Source organism: Myotis yumanensis, unplaced genomic scaffold (genome assembly GCF_028538775.1).
Source record: "Myotis yumanensis isolate MYYU_CA2020_CCGP unplaced genomic scaffold, mMyoYum1.0.hap1 SCAF_9, whole genome shotgun sequence".
Taxonomy (NCBI): Eukaryota; Metazoa; Chordata; class Mammalia; order Chiroptera; family Vespertilionidae; genus Myotis; species Myotis yumanensis.
In genome coordinates, this window is record NW_027223760.1 from 83427690 (window position 1) to 83449393 (window position 21704).

Genomic DNA, 21704 nt, shown 5'->3' on the forward strand with positions numbered 1-21704 from the left:
AGTTCAAGTTTTATGATGAGAAAGCTCCGAGGATCCCACCACCGCCTCTGCCCGCCTGTGGTGTCGGGAGCACGTGAGAAACTTCCTTTCTCCAGCTCACCAGCGCAGCCTTATTTCCCTTGGAACTTTAGACCACCCTTGAACGTGTCAGTGAGCCGGGCCAGCCTGGCTCAGGGGTTGAGCATTGACCTATGAACCAGGAGGTCACAGGTTCGATTCCCGGTCAAGGGCACATGCCTGGGTTGTGGGCTCCATCCCCAGGGTGGGGCGTGCAGGCGGCAGCCCGTCAGTGATCCTCTCATCACTGATGTCTCTCTCTCTCTCCCTCCCTTCCTCTCTGAGATCAATGAATATATCCATAAAGAAAGTGCAGGTGAACCCTAGCCGGCTTGGCTCAGTGGATAGAGCTTCAGCCTGCGGACCGAAGGGTCCCAGGTTCGATTCCCGCCAAGGGCACATACCTGGGTTGCAGGCACATCCCCAGTAGGGGGCGTGCAGGAGGCAGCCGACCAACAATTCTCCCTCATCATTGATGTTTCTATCTCTCTCTTCTCCCTTCCTCTCTGAAATCAATAAAGAAATATATTTAAAAAAAGAAGAAGAAGAAAGTGCAGGTGAGTCTTCTGCGCATTTGTTCTTACCAACGTGGGGGAGAAGTCCGCAGGCGTGGCCGCCTGTTTGTTTGTGACTGGATCCCTTATCAAGCCGGGATGTTAAAGAGTGACAACCCTAGGAGCCGACTCCTCCGTAAGCATTTGCGAGCTTCACCAGTCACGGAAGCTCACAGATGTTTATTGGGGTGACATGGGAGTTATATGACCGCGATACAACGCCACACCCAGTGCCAGCTTAGGCAGGATCCTTGCTCTTACCTCTGCTGTGGCCGAGAACCGGGCAGCCGGACCAGGGCTGGGCGTCAGGGACTAGTCCCTCCTGGGGCCTTAGGGAGTGACCCAGGACCGGAGGGAGGAGAGGCCTGGCAGGAAGCTCTCGGACAGACGGACAGACGGAGGTGCTGGCAGAGAGGTGAGTTGTGTCCTCTTGAATAGGAGTGATGTTTACAGTGGGTGCCCGGGACACTGCAGGGTGGGGCAGGGCTGCCCGGTGGCCGGGCTCCTGGGCCTCCCGGGACAGGAGGGTGGCCCTGCGGGTGCAGCCCCTCCCCGCGGAGACTGCCGTGGCTTCGTCTCCCTGGACCACGGATCTCAGGACCGTCCAGGTGCCCCGTGGGGGCCTGCAGGAGGCGGGCAGGGAGGCCGCTGGGTGCTGGTTCTCTCTCTAGGAATGTGCAGAATGAAGGAGCGGCCGGGAGCGCAGGCCCTTCCCTCTGTCCTTGTCGTGCCTCTGAGTTTGTCAAGTGTCCAGGCTTCCGTGGCATAAAAACTTCTCCTGATTTCCTAGTTATTTTTGTGCAATGTTGTTATTTTTCCTTTTTAAAATATATTTTTATAGATTTCAGAGAGGAGGGGGGAGGGAGAGGCAGAGAGAAACTCAATGATGAGAGAGAATCATGGATCGGCTGCCTCCTGCCCGCCTCCTACTGGGGATCAAGCATGCAATCGGGCATGTGCCCTGATGGGGAATTGAACCGTGACCTCCTGGTTCATAGGTTGGAGCTCAACCACTGGGCCACACCGGCCGGGCCAGCATTATTTTTCAAGTAGGAGATTCCCGCCTTTTCTCTGCCGCCTGGAGCAGGCGCCCGCTCCTCCGAGTGCAGATCAGAAGCTGTGGGAACCCTGTTTCCTCTGGAATCTGGGCGCCCCACGCTCTTGGCGCCTCTGACGGACGTGCCTGTGGCCCAGGTGTCTGCGTGGACGTCCTCCCCAGCGCGGGGCTCCTTTAGGTCCCGGTGCGTTTCGAAGTGAAATTGTCCCGAATAACACACATAAGGGAATGCTGGGCTGCGTGAAAACACGGTCCCGATCGCAGGGGTTCACTGACCTGTAGTTACCCCCGAACAATGCGAGAGGGTGTGACGTGCTGTGCGGGGAGGGGGTGAGGGACGGGGGCCGGGAGTTCATTTGTGCATCGGTTTGTGCACTTAGTGATTCAGCCTGAATGTGTTGACCTAGGACAGTGATGGCGAACCTATGACACGCGTGTCAGAGGCGACACGCTAACTCATTTTTTTGTTTGACTTTTCTTTGTTAAATGGCATTTAAATATATAAAATAAATATCAAAAATATAAATCTTTGTTTTACTATGGTTGCAAATATCAAAAAATTTCTATATGTGACACGGCACCAGAGTTAAGTTAAGGTTTTTCAAAATGCGGACACGCCAAGCTCAAAAGGTTCGCCATCACTGACCTAGGACTTTCCTGGGGGGGAAAGGGCTAGATCAGACCTGGCCCTCCCTGTCCGGAGCTCGGTGCCTGGACTGGTGAGCAGAAATGACCTCTCCTCCTGGGCCAGGCCCTCTGGGGTCAGGCACTGGTGCTGGCAGTGTTTAACCAGCTCTCTGAAGCAGAGGTAGTGTTGCTATGCATTTCACCCACACGGAGCCTGGGTAGAGGGTAATTCAAAATCGTAAGACAGCCCGGTGGGCGTGGTCCAGTGGTTGAGCTTTGACCTGTGAAACAGGTGGTCATGGTTGGATTCCCCGGTCGGGGCACAGGCCCGGGTTGCAGGCTTGATCCCTAGTGTGGGGCGTGCAGGAGGCAGCTGATCAATGATCCTCTCTCACCATTGATGTTTCTATCTCCCTCTCCCTTCCTCTCTGAAATCAATACAAATATATTTTAAAAATAACAAATTCATCATGCAGTCACTACTCTGTGATGGAAATTGCCCGGAGCATTCGTTGGTCACGGATGGTTTTATTTGTCTGTGCTGACCCTCCCCGTCCCCTAACTTGCCAACCAGGAAAGTTGGCCACCCAGCGCCCACACCCTGAGACCTGCCAGTGGGAGGTGAACAAACCGACTACAGTAAAACCAGCCCAGTCTGCGAGGGGGGCGGGGGCTCTCCAAGCCAGCGGGTCAGGGCTGGGTGGGCGCTGCGCTCTGGGGACATCTGGGCACCAAGCTGGGCCGGGAAAGGCCTGGCAAAGGGCCTGGCGTCTGCCCTGGGCCCGTCGGCTGTCGGCTCCAGCCGCCGCAGTGGGACCCACTTTTCCCTGTGGCATCTGAGGGGCAAGAGCCCCGGGAGGCCTGGCGAGCCAACAAAGCCCCCTGTGACATCGGCCCTCCCCCGGCTGTGTCCGGGGTCCCCCAGTCCCCACGGCTTCACACAGAGGAGGAACCCGGAAGCTCCAAGGATGTAAATCCTTCGTGGGGACCCGGTCATTATCCAAAACGCCATGTAAATATCGCCGTTGTCCCGCCCGCGCCCCCTTCTGAACGACGCTCTGCAGTAGCGCCCCCTCTGGCACAGCGCTCGCTTCCGTGGCTGACATGTGGACAGAGGCGGCTTTCAAACCGCTCCCCGTGGAGCGTTCAGGGCTGCTCTGCGAGGAGGAAATGGGACAGAGGTTCTAAAGCCACAGTGGGATTTCTAAGGCGAGTGACAGCACGCGGGCCTGCGGCGTGACTCGTCCCCGTCGCCTCTTCTAACGGGAAGAGGGGCTTGCGGTCGGGGCCCTGCACTGGGCTCCCGGCCTGGGAGCAGACTCGGCCGTAACCGCGTTGTTTCAGCGTCGCTGCCGTTCGCACTGTGTCCTGGTCTTTGTAAAGCTTCCTGTAACTTTCTGTTGAGCATCGGGGTAGGGTCTCGGCAGACAAGCTCCTGCGAGATGTAGAGAAGTCTGTAAAGCTTGGCTTAGTGTTTTTTATTTAAAGGAAAGTACATTTTATTCATTTCAGAGAGGAAGGGGGAGAGAGGGATAGAGACATCCATGAGGAGAGAGAATCACTGATCGGCTGCCTCCTGCGTGCCCCCACTGGGGATCGAGCCCGCAACCGGGCCTGTGCCCTGACCCCGGGAATCGAACCCGGACCTCCTTGGTCATAGGTCGACGCTCAACCACTGAGTGACTCCGGCTGTTTTTTTTTTTTTTTTTTTTTTTAACAGATTAGACTCGAGCTGGGAAACGGTTACATTTTAACGTTGAGTCATTAAATAGTCCCAAGTCCCTTTGCGGAGCGCTGGGACCCGCTGGGTTTCGGGGCTGGCTGGCGGGTTCTGGGTCCAGAGAAGGGGAGCCCCGGGAGCCTAGGCGGACGAAAGGACTCCCCTGTGCCAGGCCCCGCGCGCTATCATTTTGGTTTTGATGAGAAAGAAGCAAATGGCCAGGAGCAGGGTTGTCAGAGAAAAACTGCGAGGAGGGGGGCGCCCCCTGCAGGCCAGGTGAGGTGTTAGGGGAACAGCGGGTGTGGACTTGGACCTGGGCAGGCAGGACAAAGGTGCTGCTCAGCCCGGCAGGGCCCCCGCGTCTGGGCGTGATGCGGGCGGGTGGGGGCCACGGGGCCCCTGGGGCTGGGGGCGAGCTGGCGGAGGCGGGCAGAGGCCGGAACGGCCGCCCCCTCTGCAGACACACCTGGTTTCCTCAGTGCCCGTGGCCGCCCCGGCCTGTTCCTCTCTCCCCTACGCTTCCCCCCTTCCCTGGGCGTCGGCGTCTGTTCCACGCGGCCGGCGGGAGCCTGAGCTGCAGAGGGACCGCGCCCACTCCGCCCGGCACTGAGCCTCACCCAGGGCTCCGAGCGGGCACCTGGGGTGCAGGCACCAAGCACCACGGGGATCCGGTGCCGGCTGTGAGCTGGTGGAGGGAAGGGGGAGCACCCTGCTGAGTGCATGCGCCCCAGACACGCCACACACACACACGCCCCCCCACATGCCCCCACACACGTGCCTCCCCATACACGCCCCCCACGCCCCCCCCAGACCCCCTCTCCACACCCCCCCCACACGCACCCAGCCTGCGGCTCCCTCCTCACCCAGACCTGCCCTCCCTGCTGGTGCCCCCTGCTGGCCACCTGCTGCATGCACCACTCCTGGGAGGCCACTCCCCAGCAAAATTCATTTCTCTCCCCAGGTCTCTGAGCCCCTTCCCTCCCCCCCCACCCCTCCCAGTCAGCCTCTGCTGTCCATCCTTTACCCGGGTCAGAATCCTCCTCTCTATTTTGAGCAGTGACAGGAGGACAGGGAGCCCCAGGGGCGGTGGCAGGCCCTGTGCGGGGCTGGGGGGCTGGCAGCGTGCGGGTGGCACGGGCCGCGGGGCCTCTCCCAGGTTCTGCAGGCCCTGAGCTCGGTGCCGGAGCAGGCCTAGCTGCTGGGCCTCGCGGCGCCGGGTGAGGCAGCAGGTCGGAGGCCGGAGCGGCCGGAGCCCCCAGCTCAGGTTCCCGGGCCTGGGACGGCTGCAGGCCGGGCCCTATTTTGAGCACCAGCGTCCCGGGAGGCTATCAGGTGTCATATTTTCAGGGGAGAATTAAAGGCGCCAGCACTGAGCTCTCGGGGCCGAAATCGCCCCCATCAAGGCCGACTGACCCGCCTGCAGCTCGGCCTGTGCCTTCCTCTCCACGCCCGCTCTGGCTTTGGGGGCCTAATTGCAGAAAACGGCACCCTGAACCAGCGGTTCTCAACCTGTGGGTCGCGACCCCTTTGGCGGTCGAACGACCCTTTCACAGGGGTCGCCTAAGACCATCCTGCATCTCAGATATTTACATGACGATTCATCACAGTAGCAACATTACCGTTACGCAGTAGCAACGAAAATAATTTTATGGTTGGGTCACAGCATGAGGAACTGTATTTAAAGGGCCAGAAGGTGGAGAACCACTGCTGAAACGCAGTGCCATTCCCTGGGATTCCGGTGCTGAAAGTTGCGTTTATTTTTATTTTTTTAGACTTTCCTTCCTGATATGCTTTTTTTAAAAATTTTTGTTTTATTGTTGATAGTATTACAGATATCTCCCACTTCCTCCCCCTCCCCCAGCCCTCCCCCCTCAGGTCTTCACTGCCCCATTGCCCTGCCCGTGGGCTGTGCAGGGAGGTATAGGAGTTCCTGGTTTCTCTCTTCTGAAAGTTCTGTTTATTAGCAGAGGCAGGAAGTCCATGCTTGGGCTGTTTTCATAGCCCATACACACGAGTTTGTTTGCAGCAAGGAAATTCTGCGAACCCCGGGCTCAGAAATGAGATGTTCGCAGGAGACCCCGCAGGGCGTCAGCGTGCTCGCGCTCTCTCTCTCTCTCTCTCTCTCTCTCTCTCTCTCTCTCTCTCTCGGCCCGGCTCCGGTCAGAGGGCCGGTTCGCGTTCCTGGGAACCTCTCGGGCTGCTCGGTGCCAGCGGCTGGCGCTGCCGCCAGCCTGTTGTCAGGTTTCGCTGCTTTTCAGGCGCTGACAAAAGGGGCAGGACAAGGCCGGCTTATCAGCCGCGGATGCATTTCACACCCGTGGCTCCCACCGCTCCTCGCTCCTCCTCGGGCTCTGCGGGGCGGGTCCTCGCATTCCCACTCGGCTTTGTTCCTCTTTCTCACACTTCGCTGGAAGGAACTTAATCCGGCCGCACTCCTGTTCCCACCGAAGGAGAAAGGGCCCGTGTGCGGCTCCTGGAACGGAAAGCAACGTGCTGCCCCCATGATCACCCCGTCTTCCCGGGCTTGGCCCCTCTCTGTGGCCATGGGAGACTGGGTGATATTTTTAAAAATATATATTTTTATTGATTTCTGAGAGGGAGAGGGAGAGAGAAACATCAATGATGAGAGAGAATCATTGCTCAGCTGCCACCTGCAGCCCCACACTGGGGATCGAGCCTGCAACCCAGGCCTGTGCCCTGACCGGGAATCGAACCTGGGACCCTTCCGTCCGCAGGCCCACGCTCTGTCCACTGAGCCACACTGGCCCGGCAACCGGTTGGTATTTCCTGCTCCGTGCCAGCTGCCTCGTGGGGCAGGGGAACCTGGGGCTTTCCTGAGGGTCTTTGGGGCGGGATTCCCTGCCAATGAGCCAGCACGCCCTCCGGGAGCTCCTGTGAAACCCAGAGGTTTGCTGTCCATCCAAGTCGTTAGCTGTCTGTTCCTCCCCAAAACGGGTGCTCAGACCGTGAGCCATTCTGTTTCCGTGAGTGTTTGCGAACTGTCCATCTGGAGCCTTCAAGGGCCAAGTGGCGCCGCCTTTATTTCCTCTCCCATCTCCCATGTACCCGGCCCCGGCTCCCGTGTCCGCAGTGAGGCAGCGGGTCATTTCCGTGACTTTATCATTCAGCGCCTCGTCTGTCCGGGAGCTTCCCTGGTAGGCGCACAGACCAGGGCTCCTGGTGGCCCACAGCCCGGAGGGAACGGGATGGCGTTTAGGAGAAAGGCATGAAAACGCGGCTGCTATTTCCTTTGGGAAACGAGACTGGCGGGTGCCCCCCGGCTCAGGGGCACCTGAGGGGCGGGTTCTCCTGGGGGGGCCCCTCCCAGTCCTTCCAGACGGAGGCCAGGCCTCGCCCTCCTCCACCCGCTTCCAGGGAGGGAGAGGCAGGAGCCGGCCCTCGGTGGTGGGTGTGATGGTCCGGTACCTGAATTACTGCTCTCTCGCTCTCTCTCTCTCTCTCTCTCTCTCTCTCGGGCATTTCCATTTTTTAAAAAACATTTTCTTAGTGATTTCAGAGAGGGAGGGAGAGAGAGAGAGAGAGAGAGAGAAACATAAACATCAGTGATGAGAGGGAATCCTGGATCGGCTGCCTCCTGCACGCCCCCTACTGGGGATGGAGCCCACAACCCGGGCATGTGCCCGACTGGGAATCCAATGGTGACCTCCTCCTGGTTCATAGGTCGATGCTCAACCACTGAGCCACGCTGGCCGGGCGGGGCATTCCCATCTTTGACCGGGACCATCCTGATGACGCTGGAGATGAGGGTGGGGCTCACTGGGGCAGGCGTAGGCCGGCCAGCTCCCTCGTCCTGGATGGTCTCGGGCAGGCCCGGCAGCACAGTGCTGTCTGATGGGGTTGCTTCTCAGAAGTGAGGCTCAGCTCCAGGCCCAGCTCAACCTGCCTCCCCGCCCGCCCCCTACCCCCCCCCCTGCCTTTCTGCTGCTCAGCCCCCTCTGGGGAGGGAGAGGAGGGAGGTGAGGGAGGAGGAGGAGGAGAGGGAGGGGACGCACCAGGCAGGGCCGTTGGGAACGGTGGAGCGGGGACTGTGTGGCATGAGGGCCCTTCATGGCTTTGGGGCCCAAAGTTACAGTCCTGGAGGGCGGCAGGGGTGGGAGGGGGGCAGAGGAAGGAAGCTCAGAGGAGGCTGGGGTCTTTCGGGGGCATCTGGGGGGCAGCACACACCTTACTCCTCGGGGACTGGCCAGGCTTCTCCAGGGGGACAAGGGGGTCGACCAGAACTCTGGGTTCAGCTGGCCAGGGACAGAGCTCCTGTCCATGTGACGCTGAAGCTCACACAGAGCCGACCGCAGGCCCTCAGGGCCAGGGATGTCCTGGCAGCTAGATCCTTCCCCCAAGTCTGCTGTGCCCTCGCCGGGACCCCGTGCCCTGGCTGGGACCCCCTGCCCTGGCTGGGACCCCCATGCCCTCGCTGGGACCCCCTGGCCTGGTTGGGACCCCCCTGCCCTCGCCGGGACCCCCTGGCCTGGCTGGGACCCCCATGCCCTCGCTGGGACCCCCTGCCCTCGCTGGGACCCCCTGGCCTGGCTGGGACCCCCTGGCCTGGCTGGAACCCCCCTGCCCTGGCTGGGACCCTGTACCCTTGCTGGGACCCCCTTTCCTGGCTGGGACCCCCTGCCCTGGCTGGGACCCCCGGGCCTGGCTGGGACCCCGTGCCCCCGCTGGGACCCCCCCTGCCCTGGCTGGGACACTGGGCACTGCGTGTCAGGCTGGAAGGTGTGTCCGCCTGCGAGTTATCTGTTGGGCAGCGCCCGGTGACGCCGGGACGGTGGAATGTGGTGGAAACTGAATAGGCCCTCAGCCGGGCAAGCACCCTGAGCGGAGCTGGGCTGTGGGAACAATGTGCTGCCCGCACGGGGGTTCGGGGGGAGGCGGGGGGAGAAAAGTAAAATCTCCTCAACGGAAGGAGGTGACACCAGGCCTGGGCACGCCGGGCGGTCTGCACAGTGCTGGGCGCTGGCTGCGCGGGCTGCCTGGCCGCCCCTCGGCCCGGAGACGGTTCCCGCATCGCGCCCCACATCACTCCTGGCAGCGCCGCCAGCGCTGGCGGGCGGCCTGTGAGAGCCGCGGTGGCCCAGCCCCGTCGGACCCGCTCGGCCTTTCCTCCCGGTAGCCTCTCCTCTTCCCCGCTCACGTGCTGGTGTAGGGTGTTGGTGACTCTGAGCGAGGGAGCCGGGGCTACGTGCGATTCCGGGGGCCGGACCTGTGACGGCACAGCCGTCGGTGGGCGTCCCGGTGAGCGCCCTGCATCAGGTGGCACCTGCATGAATAAGTCAGGAGCTGGCGGGGCCCCAGGCCTCTGCGCTGCTCCTTGCCTCCCGCTCCTGGTCTGGGAACCGCGTCTTTTCTTCGCCCCGGGGACTGCGAGGGGCCGACGGCTGGCATGTGTGCAAACATGGCCCGGTGGTTCGGGAATCAGTAAGTTTCCTCCTCGGATCTGTTCCGTCCCCGTGATAAGTGGGAACGGTGGCCGGGGACTGTGTGGCATGAGGGGTGGGAGGAGTCCCCGAGGAGTAAGGTGTGTGCTGCCCCCCAGATGCCCCCGAAAGACCCCAGCCTCCTCTGAGCTTCCTTCCTCTGCCCCCCTCCCACCCCTGCTGCCCTCCAGGACTGTAACTTTGGGCCCCAAAGCCATGAAGGACCCTCATGCCACACAGTCCCCCTGCCCTGGCTGGGACCCCCATGCCCCCTCTGCCCCCTTGACCCCCTCTGCCCCCCTCCCACCCCTGCCGCCCTCCAGGACTGTAACTTTGGGCCCCAAAGCCATGAAGGACCCTCATGCCACACAGACCCCCTGCCCTGGCTGGGACCCCCATGCCCTTGCTGGGACCCCGTGCAGCACCCTCGGGGCAGCACCGCCCGGGTGTGTGGGACGCGAGCCTTTCCCGTGGCGTTGGCTCTGCTGGGCCTCACCTTCAGCATGAGGGACGGGGGAGAGAGGTGGGGGTGTAAGGGGGGGGCAGGCAAAGCGATCGCACCTGCTGGTCTCTGGGAGCTGCTCCTTCTCCCGGCACAGGGCCCCGATGGGCGGGAGACCGAGTCCCCGGGCCCCGCGAGCCTGGCGCTGGGCGGGCTGGAGGGTGCGGGAGCTGCTGGGATTGGTCTCTGAGAATCCTGTCCGGGAGGCGAAGCCATTCCTGTCGGTGCTAACGGCGTCCTGGGCCGCTCAGCACCGGGAATCTGCTGCCGTGAGTCCGGGTGCGAACGCATCCGCTGCAGACGGAGGCTGTTCTGGGCGTCCCGGGGGTTGGCGGCTCCTCTGACCTCGGGAGACGGAGGTGGTTGTTCTTTCCCTGTTAATCCCGAGGGTGACGCTGCTCGCACAGGGACAGCAGCTCAGCGGGTGCCCGAGCTGCCTCTGAGCCGGGCCGTCCCCCAGCTCCCCACGCGGCTCTGTAATCCGCCATCACCCCGCCAGCTGGACCTGACACCACGCCCTACTCAGCTCTTTTTTTAAAATTTATTTTTATTTTTTTATTGATTTCAGAGAGGAAGGGAGAAGGAGAGACAGAAAGAAACATTAATGATGAGAGAGAACCATGCACCAGTTGCCTCCTGCAGGCCCCACACTGGCAGCCCGCGCATGTGTCCTGACCAGGAATAGAACCGTGGCCTCCTGGTTCATAGGTCGGTGCTCCACCACTGAGCCCCGCCCGCCCGGCTCCCTGCTCCTCTCGGGAGGAGACAGGCTCCCCCGACACCTGCTGGGCCGCACATCCTGGCGGGACGTCCTGGCTCTGAGCAGACCTTCCTGATGGGCGGGCAGGGCTGGCCAGCGGGCGCTGGCGCTGGGACCTCTGCAGGGAGGTGGTGCCCTAGGCCAGTGGTCGGCAAACCACGGCTCGCGAGCCACATGCAGCTCTTTGGCCCTTTGAGCGTGGCTCTTCCACAAAATACCGACTCTTCCACAAAATACCGACTTCTGCGCATGGACCACGAAGTTTCAATCGCACTGTATGTGCGCGCCCGCACATGGTATTTTGTGGAAGAGCCACACTCAAGGGGCCAAAGAGCCGCATGTGGCTCGTGAGCCGCGGTTTGCCGACCACAGCCCTAGGCTGCCGGGGAACGCGGTGTTTTTAAGGGAAACCCATTTCCTGGTTCGCTGGAGGAGTGTGGGCTGTTCTCCGAGCATGAGCCTGGCCTCCCCGCGTGACAGTCTCATGGTCGTCGTTAGCCGTGTGTGTCTGGGTCTCAGGTTGAATGGTTTTCGTGGCCCCAGTTTTGTTTTCCAAGCACAGGTGGTGGGAGAGTGTTGAGACCTCCACTGTTTCTCACTGATGAGAAGGCGTCTTGTCCTGGGGGGACCAGGCCCGATGTTGGAGGTGTCCGACCCTGGGGGGAGTTATCACAGGCTCTCACGGGCCCTGAGCCTGCCCAGCAGAGGTCTGCTAAGGTGCATCGTGCCTGGGGGGTACCCACAGCCGCACCGGGTCCTCCGGGAGCCCCTGGCCCTGAGCCCCTGGCTGATGGGCGCGCAGGGCTGACCTCCTCCATCTGCGGGGTCCCCCGTCTCTGCTCCTCCATCTGCAGGGTCCCCGTCTCTGCTCCTCCATCTGCAGGGTCCCCGTCTCTGCTCCTCCATCTGTGGGGTCCCCGTCTCTGCTCCTCCATCTGCGGGGTCCCCCGTCTCTGCTCCTCCATCTGTGGGGTCCCTCGTCTCTGCTCCTCCATCTGCGGGGTCCCCAGTCTCTGCTCCTCCATCTGCGGGGTCCCCCGTCTCTGCTCCTCCATCTGTGGGGTCCCTCGTCTCTGCTCCTCCATCTGCGGGGTCCCTGTCTCTGCTCCTCCATCTGTGGGGTCCCCCGTCTCTGCTCCTCCATCTGCGGGGTCCCCCATCTCTGCTCCTCCATCTGCGGGGTCCCCAGTCTCTGCTCCTTCGGCCGCAGGGTCCTCGGCCATCCCCCCTGTAAAGCGGGAGGCAGACCTGTCACATGACGTCGTGAGCCTGGAAGGCACGCTGTGCCCGAGGTGCTGCCTCAGAGGTGCGCGGCACCCAGAGCTGAAAAGCCAGTTGTTGGACGTGGAGCCAGGAGCCCGGACCGGATGCCGGGCGTAGGGGGCTCGGGGGCCTCTCTGGAAGCCGGTCCTGTCTCCCCATCAGCGAGGTCCGAACACAGGGGGGCCTGTGTCCACACATTTCCTGTCTCAGTGGCTCCCAAAAGTGGGCGGCGCCGAATCCGAATCCCAGCCCCGGGAAAGCACAGAGGGAGAGGCCCTGTGAAGGGGCCCAGTGAGACCCCGCGCTGGGCCGGCCTGGTTCTGGGGGAAGGCTTTCCGGGGGCACATGTGGTGGACAGACTGGGAGGAGGCGAGAGGGGAGGGAGCAGCATGTGTGAGGCCTGCACGGGGGGACCTTGCTCCTCCGGGTGCCAAGGGGGGCAGGTGGGTGCTCGCGGCAGAAAGCTCAGGGCCGTAGGCGCCATGCGGGGTGCTGCGTGTTTTTAAATACATACTTTTTCATTGATTTCAGATAGGAAGGGGAGGGAGAGGGAGATAGAGCATCAATGATGAGAGAGGATCATGGATCGGCTGCCTCCTGCACGCCCCACACTGGGGATCGGGCCACAACCCGGGCATCGAACCCTGACCTCCTGGTTCAAGGTCAGCGCTCAACCACTGAACCAGGCGCCAGGCTCTTCTCTGTTTGGACCTTTCCATGTGTGGAATGTGGGACACCCCTTCCTCCGCCCACCGCTGAGTCACGGCCCGAGAGCTCGGCCTCTGAAACCTCCCACAGCTGTGCCCGCTCCCTGTCCGGGGAGTAGCTGTGCCTGGCGCCGCCTCTGGGGAGCAGACGAGGCTGGTACCTGCCTGGCATTGCCGTGAGGGGTACGTGCATTATTGATGGACCGCAGGCTAGCACCACGTAGCCGACGGCTTCATTTTTGTTTCTGTAAATGGAAAGGGAAACGTGTATCACGGATGGGAATAAAGCAGAACAATTAACACATATGACGCAGCGTCAGGCTTTTAACAAGGAATAAGGAGGATTCTGCGTGTGCGCTCATCACACAGGAGTGTGTCCTGAACGTCCCCCTTAAGCGCCGTGTTTGCCACGTGGCCTGAGCCACGGGCGGTGGTGGCCTCGTCGAAACCCCAGTTGCGTCCTTTCCCCATTTTTAAATGACCGTTTCATGTTGCGAGTGGTACACAGGCAGGTGCCGCACAGAGAGATGGGGACATCCATGGAGGTGAGACACGTGTCCACCGCCCACCATCCAGCAGTCATTACCGCTGATTCTTGCTGCATCTTTCTCGGCTGTGGTATGGTCTGTTGCTGTAATGTCCCTCTCTTAAAAACAAGTTTCCTAAACAAACTAGAGGCCTGGTGCACGAAATTCATGCACGGTTAGGGTCCCTAGGCCTGGCCAGCGATCAGGGTCGTTTGGGGCCTCCCAGCTGCTGGTCGGGGCCTCCCTTCCCTGGCTGCCGGCTGCTGGCCGGGGCCTTCCTTCGTTCCACGCCTCCCCCTGGTGGTCAGTGCACGTCATAGTGAGCGATCGAACTCCCGGTCTCCTGGTCGAATTCCCGAGGGGACACTTTGCATATTAGCCACATATATATGTTTTGGAGCTTGTTTTCTAACAAACCTGTATTGAACATTTTGTCATATCATATTACGTTCTTGCAAAGTGTACCTAACCGGTCCTGGTTTCACAGTGTTTGAAGGCACAATCATGTATTGAAACTGTCTCTTCCTGACCTGCGGCCGGGCTATCTCAGGGCATCTCTGAACCTCTCATCGAGCTTGCGTGTGGGGTGATTTCCTGAGGGTAGATTTCTGGAAATGGATGCCCACCTCTGACACCTGAGGTGTGAGTGCCCCGGGCAGGGCTGCTCTGGGGGAATCTAACCTGTTGAGGGCTGGCTCCCTCCTTGTGGGTCCTCCAACCAGAGCCGGTGGTTGTGGGGAGAGGGAGGGGGAGAGGGAGCGGGAAGGGGGTAGAGAGAGAGGGGAAGGGGGAAGGGGAGAGAAGGGGGAGCGGGGAGAGGGAAGTAAGGCCTCGGGCACTCCCCTTCCGTCTGCTCTGACGCCTGCCCGTAAGCTTCTCAGGCCTGCGACCCTCTGGGACACGGCTGCAGTGTTTTGAGGGCTGAGGGAGGTGTCCTCCCCAGGTCACGCAGGGCCCAGGTCCTGACGTTTAGGAAGTGCTCGTTACTATCAGACACCGTGGGCCTGTGTAAAACGGGCTCTCGTGTGTAACAAGTGCATGTGGACACCTGTGCGTGTAACACACACCCCTGTGCACACTTCTGCAGAGAATAAAGCGTCCATAGGGTTGTCGGAGTGGGTGACGCGTTGGGGTGTTAGAACCCCCTGCGGGGGGGGGGGGGGCAGGGGGAGGGAGAGAGAAACATCAGTGATGAGAGAGAATCATGGATCGCTGCCTCCTGCACACCCCACACTGGGGATGGAGCCCACAACCCGGGCCTGTGCCCTGACTGGGAATCCAGCCGTGGCCTCCTGGTTCATAGGCGGACGCTCACCCACCGAGCCCCGCCGGCCGGGCCCTCTGCTCTTCGTAATTGTCCATGTTCTGAGAGTGTTGTCGGGTCAAGGTTGGAGCCACTTCTTTTCCCACCAAGGGCATCGCTGGCAGCTGGCGACGCCCCCTTCAGTGCTGGGATTCGGGTTGTGTTACTAGTAGAGCTTGGAAGTGTGTGTTTGGTGTTTATCAACTAGATGGCCATCCTGTTGTTTGCTCAGTTTTGTACCACGGCCGCTGTTGTCACTGAGAACTTTGTAAAACTGTGCACAGCCCGGCCGGGGTGGCTCAGTGGCTGAGCGTCGACCTATGAGCCAGGAGATGACGGTTTGATGCCTGGTCAGGGCACAGGCCCGGGTTGTGGGCTCCATCCCAGTGGGGGGCGTGCAGGAGGCAGCCGATCCATGATTCTCTCTCATCACTGATCAATATTTGGTCATCACTGATGTCTCTCTACCCTCCCCCCCCCCCCCCCCCCCAAAGCAGTAACAATAGATCCTTGTGAACGTGCCTGCTGGCTGATGTCCGCGGGCGTGCTGCTCGGAGGCACTTCCGAGGGAGGTGGCTGCTGGGACTGAGGGGGAGGACAGCGCTGCCGGCCGCCATGTCCTTGCTGCCCAAGCTGGACGCGGTGCTTCATTGGTCCCCTGTCGTCCCTCAGGAGGAAGATGAAGGCTCGCGCCCCTCCTCCCCCGGGGAAGGCCGCCACCCCGACCGGGCAGAGGGCGCCGAGCCCCCACCGCAGCGCGTCCCCCGGGCGCCAGCAGAACCTGCTGCACATGAAGGAGAACCTGCGGGAGCGGGCGCTGGACCTCACGGTGGTGCTGCCCAGCGGGCTGGAGCGGAGGAGCGTGGTCAGCGGGAGGTAAGGGCTGGGGCGCGACCTGCCGCCAACTGCAGGCCCTCGCCCGGGAGGACGGTGGATGGGCCCCGGGTCCCCACCGTCCTGAGCGGAGGGCCCGTGCTGCCCAGGTCGGCAGGAGGTGGGCTCAGACCAGGGGTGCAGGCTGGGGCCCCCTCCAAGCAGGTGACCAGCCACTAGTCTGTACTCGTGTCCTGGGTGCTGAAGTTCCGTGGCCGGGGGCAGCCTCCTGAACTGACCCTCACAGGTCCTCCCAGCCTGGCCATGGAGGTACATGCACCCGCAATCCGTTCTCTGAGCCCCGGTTTAGAGGAAGAAGTAGCCTGGCCGGTGGGGCTCAGTGGTTCAGCATCGGCCTATGAACCAGGAGGTCAGGGTTTGATTCCCGGTCAGGGCACAAGCCCGGGTTGCAGGCTCGATCCCCAGTGGAGGGCGTGCAGGAGGCAGCCAATCCATGATTCTCATCATTGAAGTTTCTATCTCCCTCTCCCTTCCTCTCTGAAATCAATGAACATACATTAAAAAAATAATAATTAAAAGGAAAGAAAATGGGACCCACTGGTGTTAAATGTAAGGGACTCGATCCCCAGGCCTGTGGCTCCCACCCGCCCTGAGCTCCAGTCCCCCGGGTCGCGTGGTCAAGGTCACCTGCACCTCTTTCCCCACAAAAGGCACAGCCTCCTTCCATCAGAACGTGAAGTTTTATCACCAATAGAGTTTCTAATTTGGGGCTTAATATTTATCAGAATATGTCATAATTATATAGTTTGATCGGTTCTGTGTTACTGCTTCTGTCATTACTAACCACTTTATAATGAAACATTTTAACCAAGTCACAGGGAAACAAAACTTTGGATGTAAGTGTTTATACAGTTTTTATTGTAGCGAGTGCGATAGAGTGATCAGTGCTGAAGTCTTTCAAACGTGAAAATATATTTGCATCCTCCTGCGGCGGGAGAGTCCAGGAAAACAAGGAGAACGAGGAAGGACGTGAAGTATTTAAACCTTAAGAAGCAGTTTGTTCGGGTACTTACAAGTGGGTGACAGTCACGGTCACATGACCCCGAGTGTTTTTATTCCCATGAATACCCTGGAAATGGTGATGCGCCAGGTTTTTTTTAATTATTATTTTTTTAAAAATATATTTTATTGATTTTTTTACAGAGAGGAAGGGAGAAGGATAGAGACTTAGAAACATCGATGAGAGAGAAACATTGATCAGCTGCCTCCTGCACACTCCCTACTAGGGATGTGCCTGCAACCCAGGTACATGCCCTTGACCGGAATCGAACCCGGGACCCTTCAGTCCGCAGGCTGACGCTCTATCCACTGAGCCAAACCGGCCAGGGCAGGTTTATTTTTAAAAGTCAGTTTTCAGATCCTACTGGTCTTTATCATGACTTTCATATTTACATTGACAGTTTGAGCTTTATAATGAAAATTGTAGGTGACACTTTCATGGGCAAAGAGGGCTACATACATTTTCAAAATTATTTTATGGGCCGAGTGAACAAAACCTTGGGAGGCACTGCTGCAGGCCTCAGGGTCTGCCCAGGGTGGGAGCTGCTGCGTTGGGGGGTGGGGGGGGGGGGGCGAGGCCCAGCTGCTCCCACATAGTGTCCCAGGGAAGTATCGGGCCTGCTCTCAGGGCACCCCCTGGTGCCCTTGTCCCGGGGAAGGGCTCGGGTGCAGAGTGGGGGCTCCCTGGACCTCGAGGGGGTGCCGGGGGTGTCCGTGGCCCCTGCGGCAGGGGTGGCTCCCAGGGTCCGTGCCCGATGGCCCACTCGCAAGAGGGCCTGCGCTTCGTCGTTTTACAGAGAGCCCCTGTTGTAAGAACGTTTTTCCCGCGTGCGACCCCGTGACTCCAGAAGCATCAATAAGAGGATAGTTTAAACCACTTCAATCGATGCGTGAAGTTTTACCAGTGAATAGATTATGTTTTACTCACGATTCTTATGTATATTTTTTTTTATTGATTTCAGAGAAGAAGGGAGCGGGAGAGAGGGCGACAGGAACATCACTGCTGAGAGAGAATCCTGGAGCGGCTGCCCCCTGCACGCCCCCCACTGGGGATCGAGCCCGCAACCCGGGCCTGTGCCCTGACCGGGAATTGAACCGTGACCTCCCGGTTCATAGGTCGATGCTCAACCCCTGAGAGACCTTCTCGTCGGATAAGCGAGGAGTTTATAATCTTCCATCAGACCCTTAACCCTGTACTCCCGACATGAATATTCTCGTTTAAATAAACCATGGTAGCCCGGCCCGTGGATGTTTCTCTCTCTCCCTCCCTTCTTCTCTGAAATCGATAAAAAAAATTTTTTAAAAGTGGCAGCCCCACCGATGGGCTGAGGCGCGGGCCTCCTGTCAGCACTGTGTTTGCCGCCCTCACGGGGGTCAGGCCCACACGCCCGCGTAGCTAACTGGGGGTGACTGTCTTCACAGGCACACGGTGTGGGTCCCCCGTTGCCCTTTGGGTCAGGTCATTGGTCAGTATTGGGAATGTGAAGATATTGTGGTGCATCCTGGCCTGTGTGGCTCAGTGGGCGGGGTGTCGTCCCATGCACCGCGAGGTCGCTGGTTCGATTCCTGGTCAGGGCACAGGCCTGGGCTGTGGGCTCCATCCCCAGGAGGGGGCGTGCAGGAGGCGGCCTGTCAGTGCTTTGCCCTCACATTGATGTTTCTCTCCCCCCCCCCCCCCTCTAAAAAGTCAATTAAAATATTTTAAAGGCTATCGCTGTACAGTCACGCCTGAGAACTAGCGCTCGGCCGCTGTCTGTCCTCGTGAGTTTGCTCGCTTGCCCGCTGGTTCGCTCGTTCTGTCCCGGACTGGAGGAGACACAGACCCTAATAACTGCTCCGTCTCCCCTGCCAGCCACGCGATGATGGACCTCCTGGTGGAGCTCTGCCTGCAGAACCACCTGAACCCGTCCCACCACGCCCTGGAGGTCTGGCCTCCGGAAGCCCAGCAGCCTCTGAGCTTCAAGCCAAACACGCTCGTTGGGACCTTGAACGTGCACACCGTGTTCCTGAAAGAGAAGGTTCCCGACGAGAAGGCCAAGCCTGGCCCCCCCAAGGTGCCCGAGGTCAGTGGGCTGGGGGCCTGGTCATCCCAGGGCACACGCAGACACCTGTGGGGGGGAGCTGTGGGTGGTGGGGGTGCTGGGGGCCCTGGGGTCTTGGTGACACAGGCAGACACCTGTGGGGAGGAGCTATGGGTGGTTGCGGGGGAGGCGGGCGGCTCTGGGCTCTTGGTGACACAGGCAGGCGCTGTGGTGAGGGTCTCCTTCCATGCCAGGCAAAGGTAGGCACTAAACGTTGTTATTTGAGAAGACGGAAGTCCCCGGAACTGAGTCCCGTTTGCTGTGGGCCGTGTTAGGAGAGGCCTGGTCTGAGCAGACGTGTCCATCTGGCGTCCAGCAGAGATGGGAGGGTCCATGAGTCTGGGCCTGGCAGGGTGGCAGCCACTGATGCAGCTACTGAGCATGTGCAGTGCAGCCAGTGGGACCCCAAACCTGACTTTTAATTCACTGAAACTTCAGCACCGTAGCCACCCTACTGGGTTCAGGCCTGGAGGCCTCCCTGCCCCGGAGGCTGGCGGGACCCAGACGCGAACTTCTTAGAGATGGAGGTTAGGGGTCGCGGGGCAGGGAGGGGGGGGGAAGGAGTTTTTATTTTGAAAAACTTTAGATGTTATAAATATTTACTCACTGCAATTGGAGAACATCTATAATAATAAAAGCATAACTTGCTAATTAGACGGGACATCTTCCGGATGTCCTTCCGGACTTTGAGTTATCGATTGAAATGAGCACCAGCGGTTTATTATCCTTTTGAATGAGGCTCTGCTGTGGTTCTCCAGCTCCCTTCATCAGTAGCGCTATTTCATCCGTCTAGATTCCTGGAATATGTACAAAATTTCCCTGCTTTTAAAAATGGCAGTTTAGCCATCCGTCTCCTGAGAATTCCTAGGTCTGGGTGGTTGGTAAATGTTAACGATGCCATCGACCCTCGGGGTGCGTTTTCCCTGATTCCTACGTACAGTCCGTGTTCCAGGAGAGAGCCCTGTCACACCCGGCATCTCAGACCTTCCCGGCCGCCAGGTGTAAACCCCAAGGGCAGCTGAGCCCAGGGCTGTGCATGACCCCAGGCCAGACACGTGGAGAGGCCCTGCGTCCAGCTTTTTTCCGAAAATTTATGGAACCCCGGCCCAGTCTGAGGTCGGCCTCGGTGCCTCCACAAAGTCCACGTCTGCTGTGTCCACTCACCAGGGTCTGGGCGCCATGAGGGTGACCAGGAAAGGCCGGAGACAATTTTTTAAAATATGTTTTTATTGATTTTAGAGAGGAAGGGAGAGGGAGAGAGAGAAACATCAATGATGAGAGAGAGTCATGGATCGGCTGCCTCCTGCACGCCTCCCACTGGGGACCGAGCCTGCCACCCAGGCATGTGCCCTGACCGGGAATCGAACCGTGACCTGCTGGTTCCTAGGCCGTCGCTCAACCACTGAGCCACCGGCCGGGCGATATTTTGGTTCTTAAACAAAAGTTTGAGACCTTGTGTTTTGCGGGTTTTCCGTTCCACTGACTTTTACACAGCCCTTCCCGCTGTTTCCCGGGGAAGGTGAACTAAAGCCTCATGTTCAGTCTGGTCTGCACCTGGGAGCGGCCCTGCGTGTGCTGGGCCGTCCACGGAGAGCCCTGCCCGATGCCCACTCCCGTGTCCTTAGCCGTGTGCTCAGCAGGCGGGGGCGTCTGCGGGGAGGGGCTCTCCGGCCATTGCTGTTCCCCGTCCTGCGGGCCGTCTCCCCGTGAGCCCCGACTTGCAGGAGAAACTGCCGCTCACTGTCTCCCGCAGCCGCATCCGGCGCGGACACAGCCGTGGGCGGACGTGCTCACCGAGCTCCCCCCCCCCCCCCCCCCGTGTCCTCCCAGAAGTCCGTGCGCCTGGTGGTGAACTACCTGCGGACGCAGAAGGCCGTGGTGCGCGTGAGCCCCGAGGTGCCCCTGCACAGCCTCCTGCCCGTCATCTGCGCCAAGTGCGACGTGAGCCCCGAGCACGTGGTGCTGCTCAGGGACAACGTGGCGGGCGAGGAGCTGGAGCTGTCCAAGTCGCTCAGCGAGCTGGGCATCAAGGAGCTCTACGCCTGGGACAACAAGAGAGGTGAGGCCCCCGGGGACACGTGGGAGCACACGGGGAAATCGCGGGAGCACGTGGTAACATGTGGGAACCTGTGAGAACACGGGAAAACATGGGGACACAGAACACATGGGGACACGCGGAAACACGCTGGAGCAAGGCCCCCACTCCGACGCTCAGCTCGACGCTCCGCAGCACCGGCTGGACGGGTGCGCACGTTTTCAGGCAACTGGGATGCTGTCCAGAGGGCGGGGGGGGGGGGCAGGAAACAGACCCCCCCACCCCCCGGAGGCTCTGGAACCCCGATCTCACTGGGCGCCCAGGAAGGGGTGCAGCCCACTGAGTACAAGATACCAAGACTGCTTTTCCTCCGTAACGTGCTCCGACGTCCGAGAGCCGCGGGTCCTGGGGCCGGGCCAGCACCTTCTTAAACTCCCACCAGACTCCCCTCGGCACCTGCCCAGGCCCGGGCGGAGCGCGGCGTCTGTGTGGAAGTCGCACCCACTCTAACCTGGGTCCCGTGAGGCTGGGAACAGGAAACACACTGTCCCGCGTTGGAGTGCGGGGAAGAGAAGGCCTCACGCAGGATTTCGGTGTGTGGCAGCGTCTGGCGCGTCTTTGCTGTTAATCCCACCCAGGATGTTCCCCATTGACTTGTAGAGAGAGGAAGGGCCGGGAGAGACAGAGAGAAATGTCGATGCGAGAGACGCATCGATCGGGTGCCTCCCACACGCACCCGACCAGGGCCAGGGATCGAGCTTGTAACCGAGGTGCGTGCCCTTGACCAGAATCGACCGGGGCCCTTCCGTCTGTGGGCCGACGCTCTGTCCACAGAGCCACACCGGCCAAGGCCATTGGGTACATCTCGAAAGACGCAGAATCTTCTCTGGGGACAGTCACGGAAGACCGCCTCCCACTCGGGAGCGCAGCCAGCGAGCCCTGGCGTCCAGCGGGGGCCGAGCTCAGCAGGGAACCACCTCCCCCCCCAATCCGGCTCCGCTGTGCTCCCTGTGGGGCAGCCACCTGGCCGCTCGGCTGTGTGGTCACTCTGTGGTCGGGGAAGCAGCTGCCCACGCCCGTGTCCCCCTCTCCACTGCGTGGGCACCTCCCTGGGCCTCCCTGCTGGTCACAGCAGGAGACTAAGGGAGCAGCACCTCGCCTGGGGAGGGGGGTGCTCCAG

General features: G+C 60.4%; 1 protein-coding gene across 1 annotated transcript in view; it reads left to right on the forward strand.

Moving 5' to 3' along the window:
• The window catches only part of COBL (cordon-bleu WH2 repeat protein), a 93330-nt gene that overhangs the window by 23196 nt on the left and 48430 nt on the right, over nt 1-21704 (forward strand). Inside the window, 3 exon segments of the mRNA XM_070424826.1 lie at nt 15188-15391; nt 18261-18471; nt 20320-20548. Coding sequence (XP_070280927.1) covers nt 15188-15391; nt 18261-18471; nt 20320-20548 — 644 coding nt within the window.